Consider the following 14,409-nt stretch of genomic DNA (forward strand, 5'->3'; position numbering starts at 1 on the left):
TTTAACTACTTGCAAAAAAAATCACATGAATTATAAATTGAGATGCGACTGACTTATTTTTCAGGTTTATATTTTATAGTTACAGATAGATGAAGAAAATTTAACTCAACCCACTATGGACAGAAAAGTATACATGATCCCAAGGGAAAGTGAGGCAATTAAGTTATAGTTTCCTTCTTTGTGACACTGAAGTTAGAAATGCCTGAAAGGTAATGTTTCAATATGAGAAAAACTTCCCAGTAAGTAATTATAAGGTAACTGTTCCTAATAAGTAATCATAAAAAAAATTGATGAAAGAAAGCTATAAACAGATGGCTATGCAAGGTCTGAGGAAGGAAATCCAAGTTTTCCTTGGAGAAATCAGTAAATGCTTCATGGAGAAGGCATCTGACTAAGATTTTATAGGAGGTAGAGGATTTCAATAGGTGGCTCTGTAGTTGGGGCTGGGGTGACTTCCAGGGGAAGGAAGAGTTTGAACAAAAACATAAAGGTGAGAAATAAATAAATATGTACTGGAGACAATGAGTATTTAAATTTGGCTGCAGCAGATGCTATGGGTACAGTACTGTGAAATATGGCTAGAAAAGAAGAGTAGTGTGAGAGTGAAGCAAACTTTGATGGAAGGAAGGACAATTAGAAACTGAGTTGGCAAGCACCATGGAATCATTGATGGGCTTTGAACAGCAGAGCAACATGATCAGAATTATATATAAGTAAAGTTGATATGGTATATTATCTAGGCCACATCAATATGTGGCCAAAAGAAGTTAATATATAATTGTTATAATCATAATGTTGATAAAATTTTCTTGAAATAATATAAAGACTGTTGGTTCTCCCAATGGAATAAAATAATCTTCAGTAGTTCTGATTGGTTTTTTTTTTTTTTTTTGCATTTTGAAACATTGCCTATATGCTCTACTCCAGTAGAATTTATCTTGATAAACTATGGATTTAATGTCAAATCCAACATCACTTTCCTCGTATAATCTTCTTTTTTTGAAATATAAATTACATTTTCCCCCCAGTCTTATAAAGGCTATACTGTATTTAATATGCTAATTTTTTCATGTGTTAGTTTTGTATGAAATAGCTTCTTAGGCAGGGAAACAATTTAAATTTTCAGATTTTCATTATGAATATTAATTATTAGAGTTCTGACATTGCATTAGATGCAAGTAGTACAAAATAAAAACAAAACCACCTTTACTACTCAAGTAGCTTATATCCTCCTGCTGTTTACAAAATACACATAGATATATAAATACCAGTTAATTTAAAAAGGGAAGGGGAGAGAGTGTTAATGACTAAGACCATGACCTTCAAGGAGGAAATGGTGTTTGAGACAAACCTTGAAGGAAGATGGGATTCAAAGAGGCAAAAGTGAGAAGGGATAAAACACAAGAAAAGTTGGAGAAAGACTGTCAATTGGAGGACTGTATACAGGTCATTTTGGCTACAATATAGAGAGATATACAGCAAGAGATAATGAGTTTTTGAACTTGGTTGGCCGATGAAGGGTACAGAATGGATAATTGAAATGATGTGGGATTAGAAATTCTAAGACTTGGTTGATTGAATATGATGGGTAGAGGAAAAGAAAGAGATTGACCTTGAGGTCATAAATTTGAGTAAGTAGAAGGATGGAAGTGCCTTCAACAGAAATGTAAAAGTTTGAAGGAGTTTGGAGATTTGTGGCAAAAATAATAAATCTCATTTTGGACATTTTGAGCTTGAATTGTTTAAGGGAATGTCCATGTAGAAATGTGCAGCAGGTTGTTAGTGATACAATTATTGAACAGCTATGCAACTTTTGGTAAATATGTAAATTTCTATGGGTTGAGGGAAATGATTTTAAAAAGTCTTTAGATCTAATGTTCATGATTCTTGGTGTTAATTGAAGAAGTAGGCACCAAGTGAGATAATTAAGAAATAAATGAGAGAGAAGAAAAGGGGGGCAAAGACAAAAATGTTATCAAACCTTATAATAACAGGAAGAAGACAGGATGGGAGTAATTAGGAATTAGCAATTTCAGACTAAATTTTATGATAATTTTTCCATTGAATTCAAGATGATTTGACTATAATGATCACACATTAATAATCTCTTTTAAAATATTTTCACAATTATGAAATTTTCCTAAATTTTTTCCTTTTTCTAAATCTTTAAGCTCAGAGGGCATGGAGTCACTTTTTGAGTTCTATTACCTTTCATTATAGAGAAGTCAATTTGGGCAAAAACATTCTAAAAATAAAGCTCTTCAAAAGTTGAAAGGCAAGACCTAGGGAGCTAGTTTATCATGGAGCTTTATGGATGACTATGTACTGGGAATATTATGGAGGAAGGTGCTATTCAGGATTGAATAAACAAGTACTTCTAGTGTTTTAATCCAATTCAATTAATTTATTGAGCACATACTCTGTGCTTAGCACTGGGAAAAGTTCTAGGGATATGTCCAGCTGAGAAAAAACAATATTTAGTCTAAGAAGGTTCTGAAATTTATTTTTAAAAGTACACATTACAGATATTATTCAAAACTGAATTTCTTTTGTCTTCCCTTAATCATATCTCTCCATCATATCCCAAGTCTCAACATGTATCAATAATTGCTTAAGTTTCTTTTGGATGTTTTCATGATCATTTTGCCACATCTAGAAGATTTTAAGTTATCATTTCTCAGTTCTTGAGTATATGAAAGTGGATTGAAGTATATCCCATATATTATCATTCTGTAGTTACTCAAAACAAACATTCTTAAATCTTTCACTCAGGAATGTTAACAGTTATAGCTACTTTAAGATTCCTACAGTATTTTAAATATGCTGCTTTTATTTGACCAACCATATCTGAAACATGCATTTTATAATATCCCTGAGAAATTATCATTCAGACTTTGTTTGAAGATCTAAAGTGATGGGGAACTGAGTACTATTTAGGACAGCCTTAACCATTTTTGACAGTACTGAAAATAATAATACTTTGTATCTATTAGGCACTACTACACCTTTCATTTCAGCTCTTTGATGGAATACCTACAGAAAGGGAAGTCTGAGTAAAAGCTTTCTGTAATGAAGTAAAGACTTCTCTATTACTATTTGACCATGATCACTGGGAAGGGCAATCAAAAACTGGATAATCATAAGGCTGACTGAATAGGAAATAACTCAGAAAATTGTAAGAAAATTACAAAGTCAAGGAGGAAATGGAGAGTAAGCATAGGACTTAATGAAAGGAGAATTTTAAAATATATATATATATATATATATATATATTATATAAACCTAAACAAAATCATAAGGGTAACTAGGTGGCATTGGGCTCAGAATCAGGAAGACTCATCTTTCCAAGTTCAAATCTGGCCTCAAAAACTTAGTAATTGTGTGATGTAGGATGTAGAATGGGTTTAACTTAATCCTGTCTGACTCAGTTTCTCATCTTTAAAAGAAACTAGAGAAAGGAATGAAAATCACTCCAGTATCTTGGCCAAGAAAACCCCAAATGGGATCACAAAGAGATGGATATGACTGAAATGACTGAACACCAACAAAGGTAAAATCACTGGGGCCAACTTGAAAGTGAAAGAACAGAACTTATGGCTGAATGTAACTCTCAGAACTCCAGAAGGTGGTCTGCAGTGCATGTCCATCTCTACTCCTTAGAGAAGGTCTGGTTAATTGGCTAACCTAACCAGCAGAACTTAACATCATCTCTCCTTACAAGGGATTTTTTGTTTGTCTGTTTCTCTGTTCTGACAGAACAAAAAAAAGCAAACAATCTTGATGTCTTCTATGGGTTACCTTCAAGTTTTTATCAGCTCTGCAAATCTTCATTTGTGAGTCATGTTCTTTAAAAAGGCATTTTCAAAAAGTTTGTGAATGATATGGGACTCAACTAATTGGAATTTTTTGTTACCATAATTTAAAAAAGAAAAGAACACAAGGCAATTAAGAAATAATACTAATGACTGAGAATTTTGAGAAGGGTAGACCAGGCAAACACTATATACAAGGAAAATGGAAACCCACAGTAACTTAAGGAAAGAAATTCAGTTTCTCTATTATCTCAAACTATTTTATGACAGCAATTATTTTGTAGTCTTTTTATGTACTCCTCGACATGAAATCTTTAAGACTATAAAAGCACACTTAAAAAGACAGAGGTAGAAGAAAAATTGTCAATTAATTCCCTGAAAATGGGGGACCTCTTAACAGGGTGAGCTCTAAACTATATCTGAACAACTTTTCAATTTAAATGCACATTTATTCATTTCAAAACAGTCTTGATTTTCCTCACTGTGTTTCTGTGTTTTCATTTTACAAGCTAGTTCTTATGTGGTTTAAATTTTTTTTTCTTATACAGCAACCTAAAAATAAGAAATTAGGCTAAATAACTCATGATTATAGAAACTTTACATGACTCAGATTTCTCCAATGGCTGGGTTATAATGATTCATTAAAAATGATGGTGCCCTTTGCTTCAAGTCAGTGAAAATTCAAAAACTTTTTTCTTACACATTAGGCACAATTTTCTTCCCCAATGTTGGGTGTTCACAAGCTATGAAATTCCTTATTAGCCATGTTGGTTATACTTCTTTATCTTAAACATAAATGCCTTCATTTGGATAATTACTAGACAAAATGACGCTAAATTTCAATTATGATAAACAGAGAGAAATGGTAGGCTTAATTGCAGACATAGCCTGTACAAGACTGACCTATTTGTTGCTAAATAATTCTCCTATTTGACACTAGGGAGCCAGCTATTAGTTTCTAAAAAATTAAGACTAATGTAACAATGTCCACTTCTAAAGTCTTTGGTTTCTTTTGAATCATCAATCCTTAAAGAAAAGATTAAATTTCAAGGAGTGATTTTATTTCTCCGGATATTCAATCATTAGAGAGTTGATGAAAGCTAAGCTAAGAATGAAAATATCTTTTTATTATGACAAAATTAAAGAGTGGGGAAGTCTAATTTTTATTACTCAAAACAAGGGAGATATCTTTTTCTGGTTCACAGCAGACCAGACTGAATAGGGACAGTCTCAGTGGGAGTAGTTTGGGGAAAACATTTTTTTTCCAAGGATGCAATGGCATTAACATGACTATTTTTTCTGTTTTGTCAATCTGAAGCCCTATGTTTCTATTTGATTCTTTGTTTTACTTTGCTGCCAGAATTTATTCTGCTTCTAGTTTATAATTTCTATAAAATGTAAATTGGAAATTGCATGGGTCAGAGAATTGTTGGTTTTTCAGAGGGAATCCATCCCTCAGAATCTCTCTCTAAGCAGAAATGCTTGAATGCTATTAAATTATCTCTGACAGATTTTGGTCACAAAGCTGTTTAGAAGGTTTTCTTTCATATGCATTTCAAACCATACACATCCTTGATAACGGATTGTTTTTCTGCTGCTTGTTCCTTGGTAATATGTTACATATTACCTATATCAATTATGAAGCTCTCTGCACTTGGATTGAATGTTATAATCACAATTATATAATTGTTTTATAATCATGGTAAATACAATTAAAAGTTAAAATTGTTAATACAGTTTTATAATTACAAAAGAATAGTAAAATAAACTGTTGAATTATGTTGTTTAGGTAGAAAAAAGTAAATTTAGAAAAAAGGAGAATTCAGGGTAGACCACAGAGAAGAAAAGAGACAGAGAAACAGAATAAAAAGTCAAACTCTCAGCTTGAGAAGGAGAAATAATAGACTGTACTGCCTAGTCATAGAAGGCAGAGATTCGAAGGGAGTTACGTGTGCTGTGTAATGGAGTGCTGTGGTCATGTCTAGCCAGCAGCTTTATTCTTCTGGTAGCCATCTGGTCAAAGTGGTCTTAATTAAAGAGAAGGCTTTATGAAAGACATGCCCTTGAAGCACATATATGATTTCTGGGAATAAGAATAATATTATTCACACTTATGTTCACAGTGATTTTTACTTTCATATTTATTATGTTACATACTCTTCCAATACTTGTTTTCTTTTAAAGAGATAGGGTTATGATACTCAGCAAGTGAATGGCAGACAAGAATCCAAATGATTGGACTTCTTCAATTCTGGGACTTTTGTCTACTCAGTCACAGTTGACACTATTCACACTCCTACTGAAGGAGGAAGATTATATTCCTAGTAACAGCAGCAGTTGGACTCATAGTGCTGACTAATTCCCCTTTTCTTCTCTAATTTTAGTGGTACAAAAATCCAAGGCAAACAAAAGAGGGGATTACATAATGATAATATATAATATCCAATAACAATCCTCTCTTAAATTTTGAAGCCCATTTAACCCATTATTCTCACAATATCACTGCAGTATAGGAAGATGATATTATTATGGTCCTCATTTTAGTGATGAAGAATTTAAGGAATAGGATTTAAGAGAATATCTACATACTGCAGCAGTTGACGGAACAACTTTATTATACATATAGCTTCATCCATTGATAAAAAAAATAATTTGCTACTACACAAGTTGAACTTTAATAATAATTTGCTTCTTGCAGTTATAACTTAATGGAATTGGATTAAAATTTTCTTACCATTCAGCAATGCCATAACATTCTTTAATAATCTCTTGAAGGACAGCACGATAAAACAAAGATTCAGTGGCCAGCTAAAAAAAGAAAACCAAAATATATATAAATATTTATACAACAGGAAAAACATTTTAGAAAAAAAAAGATAAAGACTTGGAAATAATGGGAAGATGGCAGCATGTTAGAATCTAAGAGGTATAATCCTGCCCAAATAATCCATTAGAGGACTAACAATGCAATAGAAGGAACAACAGAGAATTAATTCATGCATTAAAGATATAACTGTTAAGCCTATTTGGTAAAAGTGAGTATAATGTTACAGGGAGAAAATGGAATAGAGGGCTTCCAAGAATTTCTTCTTCTTCTTTTTTTTGGTTATTATTATTCAATAAATTTATTGTCTTAATCTGAAAATCTTCACAGAAAATGACAGATTTTGATGTTTTAAAGTATCAGCTGTGCATTGCTAGGCTCTAAGGAAACTTCCCTTCTTCTGAACAGCTCAGTTCTTCTGGGCAAGGGAAATTTGGGGGCAGTTCCATCTTTTCTTTTTGAGTTTTTCTACATATATTGGGTTCCCCAGTATGCCAGCAGGAGCTTTCTTGTACATTGCCTCCACAATAAGTTTTATTGTTATGTACTGCGAGAATTATTTTTTATAACCATCTTCATCTTCTTCCAATAGCTAGCATCTTCATCTTCTTCCAAAAGTTAATACATACAATCTGCAACATTTTGGTCTATGATGTGTTTATGATGTACTTCAGCACTGAATTTCTAGTTTTCTGAATCATATTCAGGGCTTTTGGTACTGTGAGAAATAGACAAACCACCATCCACAGTTCTCTTAACAGCTTTGTGTCCAGTGGTAGGTCTTTGGCAAGACCTGCATCCAGGTAGGAAGGATGTAAAAGCACCAGGCTGACCATCAATGCTTTCCACATTGCACTCCTTTCCAGTCCCTACCATTTGGTCTTCACAATCTTGTCCATGCCATATCTGTTGAGAAACCTGGGGGTCAGTAGCAGGCCTGTTTAATAAGGAGCAGCATAATTTGGCAGGTCAACCTTAATATTATACATAGTCAGAAGCAGCACAGATAATATCCCTTTCATTATGGGAATAAGCAATGTGCCAGATGACATCTCAGTGATTCAGACTATCATCCTATATTTTGGTGTGTGTTATACTTGTTTTTAATCTGGATTACCAAATATTTTCATGCATAATAATCCAATTTCCCTTCTCTTTTTTTCCTGGAATTTCACCTGGTACTTCTTGAAGTAGGTCTTATTCTTGATAACTTTAACAATTCCATCCTGCCAAAGGAGACCTTGGCATAGACCAGGGGGTTAAAAATTTCTGATAAAAAAGATACATCGAAGTAAAAACTGAAATGCAAACAGAGGAATAACGAGAAATATAAAGAGGGAAAAACAAGAGCTAGAGAAGTTCTCAGGAAAAAAAATAGATAATTTTGGTTACAAGAAACTAAAAAATTGCATAAATAAAACTAATGAAGTCAAAACTGGAAAAGAAAAAGTTAACTGGAAAAGAAATCTCTGCTGAAAATTTCTCTGATAAAAGTCTTATATGAGAGATATCTAAGGATAAAACCCATTCCCCATTCTGCTAGATTGATACAAAGATATGAAAAAGCAATTTTCTTTTTTTAAATAACTTTTTATTTTCAAAATATATGCAAAAAGTTTTCAACATTGACCCTTATCTTCCAATTTTTTTCTCCCTTCTTTTCCTTCACCCCATCCCCTAGATAGCTAGTAATCTGTTAAATATGTACAATTCTTCTATACATAGTTCCACAATTATCATGCTGCATAAGAAAAATCAGATCAAAAAAGGAAAAAAAATGAGAAAAAACAAAAAGCAAGCAAACAACAACAAAAAAGGCAAAAATACTGTGTTGTGATTCATATTCAATCCTCTTTCTGGATGCAGGCGGCTCTTTCAATCACAAGTCTATTGGAATTGGTCTAAAAAACTTCATTGTTGAAAAGAGCCACGTCCATAATTTTGTTGTTACTACGTACAATATTCTCTTGGTTCTACTCACTTCACTTAGGATCAGTTCATGGAACTCACTCCAGGCCTTTCTGAAATCATCTTGCTGATTGTTTATTATAGGACAATAATATTCCATAACATTCATATACCATAACTTAGTCAGTCATTCCCAATTGATAGGTATCTACTCGGATTCCAGTTCCTTGCCACTACAAAAGGAGTTGCTAAAAACATTTTTGCACAAGAGGGTTCTTTCTTTTTTTTTTTTTTTTTTTTTTTTTATGATCTCTTTGGGATACAAGCCCAGTAGAGACACTGTTTGATTAAAAGGTATGTACAGGCTGATAGCCTTTTGGGCATAGTTCCATACTGTTCTCCAGAATGGCTAAGTCAGTTCACAATTTTACCAACAATGTATTAGTGTCCCAGTTTTTCCATGTCCTCTCCAACATTTATCATTCTTTTCCTGTTATCTTAGCCAATCTGAGAGGTGTGTAGACCCTCAGAGTTGTTTTAATTTGCATATCTCTGATCAATAATGATTTAGAGCATGAAAAAACAATTAAAAAAAAAGATATCACAACTTTCAACATGTAAAAAATTGTTCCATATAATACAGTTAGCATTTATATAGTGGCTTTTAAAGTATTATAGCATTTTAGGCTCACAACCATACTAGGAGATAGATGTTATTATTTTACAGGTGAAGAAACTAAGGTAAATAGAAGCTAAAAGACTTTCTGAGAGTCACAAAACTATTATATATTAGAGGCAAATTTGAACTTGGGTCTTCTTGACTTTAGCACTCTCCACTGTGCTATACAGCTTCCTTTATTGGGAATTAGTCAAGTAATTCTGAAGTAATTTGGAACTCTGTTCAAAAAGTTACTAAACCTTGCAAATTCTTTGACCCGGCAACATCACTGCTAGGCCTATACAATACAAAAAACTGAAAGAAAAAGAGGAAAGAGGAAAGAAAAGAGGAAAGACACATGTCCAAAAGTATTTATAATAGATCATTTTGTAGTGTAAAGAATTTCAAAGTTAGAGGGCACCAATCAATTGGGAAATAGATGAATAAATTATAGCATATGAATGTAATGGAATGTTATCACACCTTAAGAAATAATTAAAGGTATGAGTTCAGAGAAATGTGGAAGGTCCTGCATGAATTGAGGCAGAATGAAGTAGGCAGAACCACAAGAACAATTTAGTTACCAACAATAGTGCAAAGATGAACACCTCTATATAAGGATGAACTATGATCAAGTTAATAACTATAATTCCAGAGGGAACAGAGAGGAGATGGATTTAAAATGCATAATGAAATATCTATTTTTGGACAGGACCCATGTGGTGATTCATTTTGACTGTAGAGGAAGTAAGGAAGGAATTTTTTTAAATTAAAAAACTATTTTAATGTACCAAAAGACTCTGACATGGGAGGCTTTGAAAGTTACATGTTGAATTTATTACATATTTTAAAAGAAAAACAAGCTGTTCATTATAGAGATTTGCAGTTTCATGTATGATACATTTTTTAATGTTCTGTGCTATATATAAAAGTACTCATTTTAGTTGGTGTTTGCAAGTTCAGGAAAAAAAATAATTATAACAACAAAAGAAACCAGAGAATTCAGTATATTACTGGCTGTTCCAAATATGATGATCCACACATTAAGGACACTTTTTTATAATTCTTCCATTCCAAAGTTGAAAAGGTCTTCTGTAGTTGGGACTCAAAGGAACTATAACTGTGAGAGAAAATAAAGGAAAGTATAAACTATAAGGCGAGGAAAGAGACAAAAGCAAAAAAATAAATAAATAAACTAACAATATTTTATGAGGGTCCTAAGTTTATGTGTGTGTAAATATATGTCCATAAACACATATTTTGTTTCACATTATTCCCTTTTGTAGAGGAACATGGGCAAGCCACAGGGTACAATGGAAAGATTAATTGCTCTGGGGTTGGGAAAGGTCCTAGTTCTGACAATTAGGTAGAAATGTGACAATAGGCAGCCATTGAGATTCACTTTTTTTCCTGAAAATAGAACAGGAATGCTTGAATTGCCTACCTTAGATAGATCTATAGAAGAAAGCATTTTGTAAATTACATAGCACTGTATAAAAATGATGCGTTATTATGGGAAAGTGGGATATAAAAAAAATTCATACTTTCAAATGTGATGTATTTATATATATGAAAATAGATTGTAAAGTGAGTAATATTATAAAGAATACCAGGATATACATACATACATATATATATATATATATATATGTAATATATGTATGTATTTTTTTTTCCTTCCTTCAAAATTCCTTCTGGTTTGAGGATTTGCAGTAAATTATATCAATGACTTGGTATTACATTTCCCCATATCTAAATGATTAAATACAACAATCTTGTTTAGATTTTAAACTAGTCTTGTCCAAAAAAAAAATCTTAAGTTTTAAGTTTGTAATTTTATTTGTGGTTAGGCAATGATAGTGAAATTATACAGTAATGAAAAATGTAACATGAGTACACTTGCAGGTCTGATATGTAAAATAAATGAAAATCAGGCTGGTCATGGACACTTGGTAACTAACTTCTATTTCATTTTTATCCTCCTCCTTCTTTCCCCCAAGAACTAACATAAAGTTAATCACAAGTTTACACTGGATGAAACCTTACTTATATGATTTGGACTCTGCTATTTTACACAAAATATCCAGTAGGCATTTTTTTTTCATCTTAAAAATGAATTACTAAATTATAGGTTCATTTACCTCAATACTTTAGTCACCCACAGTTCTCATTTAGTGGTGTATATTTTAAAAAAATCCTTAGATATATCTACTGTTGTAGTAAAAGCAAAAATCATATTGAAATCTATGAAGAGAACAAAATCACAAATCAGAGAATTGGGTGAGATTTGACAGGTAATTTATTTCAACCTATACATGAATAAGAATCTTGCCTACCATCTACCCACCTTTGCCTGAAGATCTTTATTTGTAAGGAGTATATTCATCTCCAGAGATGGCCTGCCTCACAGTTTTAATTGCAGGAAACTTTTAATTACATTGAAATGAAATCTGCCTCTTCTGTGGCTTCCACTGATCTTCCTACTTTTGTCTTGGGATGGGGAAGAGCTAAAAGGGGAAAGTAAAACAAGTCTAATCCTTTTTCTATATGATAACCTTTACTTGAATAATTCTTGAGGAGTAAATATATTAGTCACCTAGGAAAAGTGGATCTTGCTACATTATCAAAATTAAAATCTCTGCATCTTTTTCCTGTGTCATCCTCTTCTTTTATCCTGTACTACCTATATAGTTGAGTTTTGGAACCCAATTTTAGGGCTTACTTTTATTCCCATTACATTTAATTATTTAAAAAACTCAAAAATTTAGCCTACTTTCCTAATTGGTTTGTAGAAGTCTTTTTGAGTCCTGACTCTTTCAACAACCATGGTCTTCCCATTGTAACTATAAAATCAAAATTTAGACTTATTTTTGTCCCCAGCTAATTGTTCTGAGTTATGGTTTGAGTAAAATTATAGCATCCTAATAAATATTAATAGAAATTCTAAAATTGGGTTTAACAAAAAATTATAAGAAGGGTTCATTGAGGTAAATACCAGGCCATCATGACATTAAAGATGAGATAATTATGCATATAATTCTACATTTCAGCCAACAACACACTTTTTTACTTTATATGGACACACTAATTAGTAATCCAATAAAGAATTATTATTATTAACATGTCAAGACCTTTTTCTTCCAAATTATAACTTGTATATATACACAGATAGCTTTTGTATCTCATTTCTTCCTGAACTGTGATTGCCCAGAACTGGCAATACAAATGAAAGATTTATAGATTAAGCTTACAGCATAAAGAAGAGAAGCAAAAGGTGTAATATCAATGTATGTTTTATATTAATTAATAATTAAGACTTGTTTTTCTTTTTAAAAATGGACATCAATTTACCTATTTTTATATACATACATACATATTCAAAACTTTTGTCTTTTCCCATTTTTAAAAACATTTTTATTTCAAGTTTTGAGTTCCATATTATATTCTTTCTTTTCCTACCCTGACACAGTAAGCAATGAGATATAGGTTATACATATGCAATTATGTAAAACATTTCCATATTAGTCATTTGTATAAGAAAAATAAAATAAAAGAAAAAAGATGAAATATGGCTAAAAATTATATGTTTTAGTCTCTAATCAAAATCAGTTCTCTGGGGGGATAGAACACATAAATTCTTTGGAATTGTCTTGGATCATTGTATTGCTGAGAATAGCTAAATCATTTGCAGTTCTTCATCAAACAATATTACTACTACTGTATACAATTTTCTCTTTGTTCTGTTCATTTCACTATCTGTCAGTTTATATAAGTCTTTCCAGGTTTTTCTGAAATCATCCTGCATGTCATTTCTTATAGTACAATAATATTTCATTAAAAGCATATACCATAGTTTATTAAGCCATTTCCCAATTAATGGATAACCCTTAAAATGTCCAATTCTTATTCATCACCTAAGAGCTACTACAAATATTTTTGTACAATTAGGTCCTTTTCCCTGATTTTGTTCGTGTAAAAACTTTTCAATTTTATATAACCAATATTATTTATTTTATATTTTACAATGCTCTATCCTCTTTAGTCTTAAATTCTTCCCTCATCCATAAATCTGTCAGATAAACTATAATATTAATTTGCTTATGGTATCACCCTTTATGTGTAATTTACATATCCATTTTGATCTTGTTATAAGGTATGATATGTTGATTTATACTTATTTTCTGCCATAATCCAGTTTCCTTGGCAGCTTTTGTCAAATAAAAAGTTTTACTTCCAAAAGCTTGGATCTCTGGGTTTATCATATAACAAATTACTATGGTAACTTAATATAATGTGATTTGTACCCAGTCTATTCCATTGATCTACCACTCTATTTCTTAGCCAGTACCAGATTGATAATAATTTGATAATTATTGCTAGATAACAGTTTGAAATGTGGCATAGGTAGACCACCTGTCATTTTTCCCCCATTGGTTCCCTTGATATAGTTGAGTTTTTATTTGCCCAGAAGAATTTTTTTTTCATTTTTGTAGCTCTATGAAATAATTTCTTGATAATTTTTATTGGTATTGCATAGAATAAATGTAGGTGAAATTGTCTTGGCAGGTGAACTCTCAAGTATTTTATATGATTATATATATAGTTATTTTAAATGGAATCTTTCTATCTCTTGTTGCTAGAGTCTGTTGGAAATAGATAATTTCTTTAAAAAATACTGTAAAGTTTGTTACTATTTTATTTTAGTTTTAATCACTGCTTTCAAGTCCAATAATTTAAAAATTCTATCCTGTATTTTTTTTCTTTCTTTTTCTTATTGAACAATAATATCTGGAACTATTTTCTTGGTCAGTTGCTTTTCCAATGAGAAATTTTACATTTTCTTCTATTTTTCTTACTTTTGGATTTTGTTTCATTGTGTCTTGATGTTTTAAGGAGTAATTAGTTTCTACTTGTTCAATTATTATTTTTAAGGAATTATTTTCTTTAATGAATTCTTGTACTTCCGTTTCCATTTTGCCAATTTTATTTTTTCAGGGATTCATTTTTCTTGGTAAATATTTGTATATCTTTTCTCATGCTACTGACTCTTTCTCATGATTCTCTTGCATTACTCATTTCTTTTTCCAATTTTTCTCCTACTTCTCTCATGTGCTTTTGAAAATCCTTTTTAAGTTCTTCCAGGAATTTTCTTTTGGGGTGTAATGCCAAATTTTTCTTTGAGGTTTCACATGTAGCCATGTGTCCTT

At 31.6% G+C, this 14,409-nt stretch overlaps 1 protein-coding gene and 1 pseudogene across 1 annotated transcript in view; both read right to left on the minus strand.

Moving 5' to 3' along the window:
- Positions 1 to 14,409, minus strand: part of METTL25 (methyltransferase like 25) — a 160,923-nt gene that overhangs the window by 17,949 nt on the left and 128,565 nt on the right. Inside the window, exon 8 of the mRNA XM_003770965.4 lies at positions 6,547 to 6,620. Coding sequence (XP_003771013.1) covers positions 6,547 to 6,620 — 74 coding nt within the window. The remainder of the gene's footprint in view (positions 1 to 6,546; positions 6,621 to 14,409) is intronic.
- LOC105750664 lies at positions 6,627 to 14,175 on the minus strand (annotated as a pseudogene).

This window comes from Sarcophilus harrisii, chromosome 5 (assembly GCF_902635505.1).
Source record: "Sarcophilus harrisii chromosome 5, mSarHar1.11, whole genome shotgun sequence".
In the NCBI taxonomy this organism is placed as follows: Eukaryota; Metazoa; Chordata; class Mammalia; order Dasyuromorphia; family Dasyuridae; genus Sarcophilus; species Sarcophilus harrisii.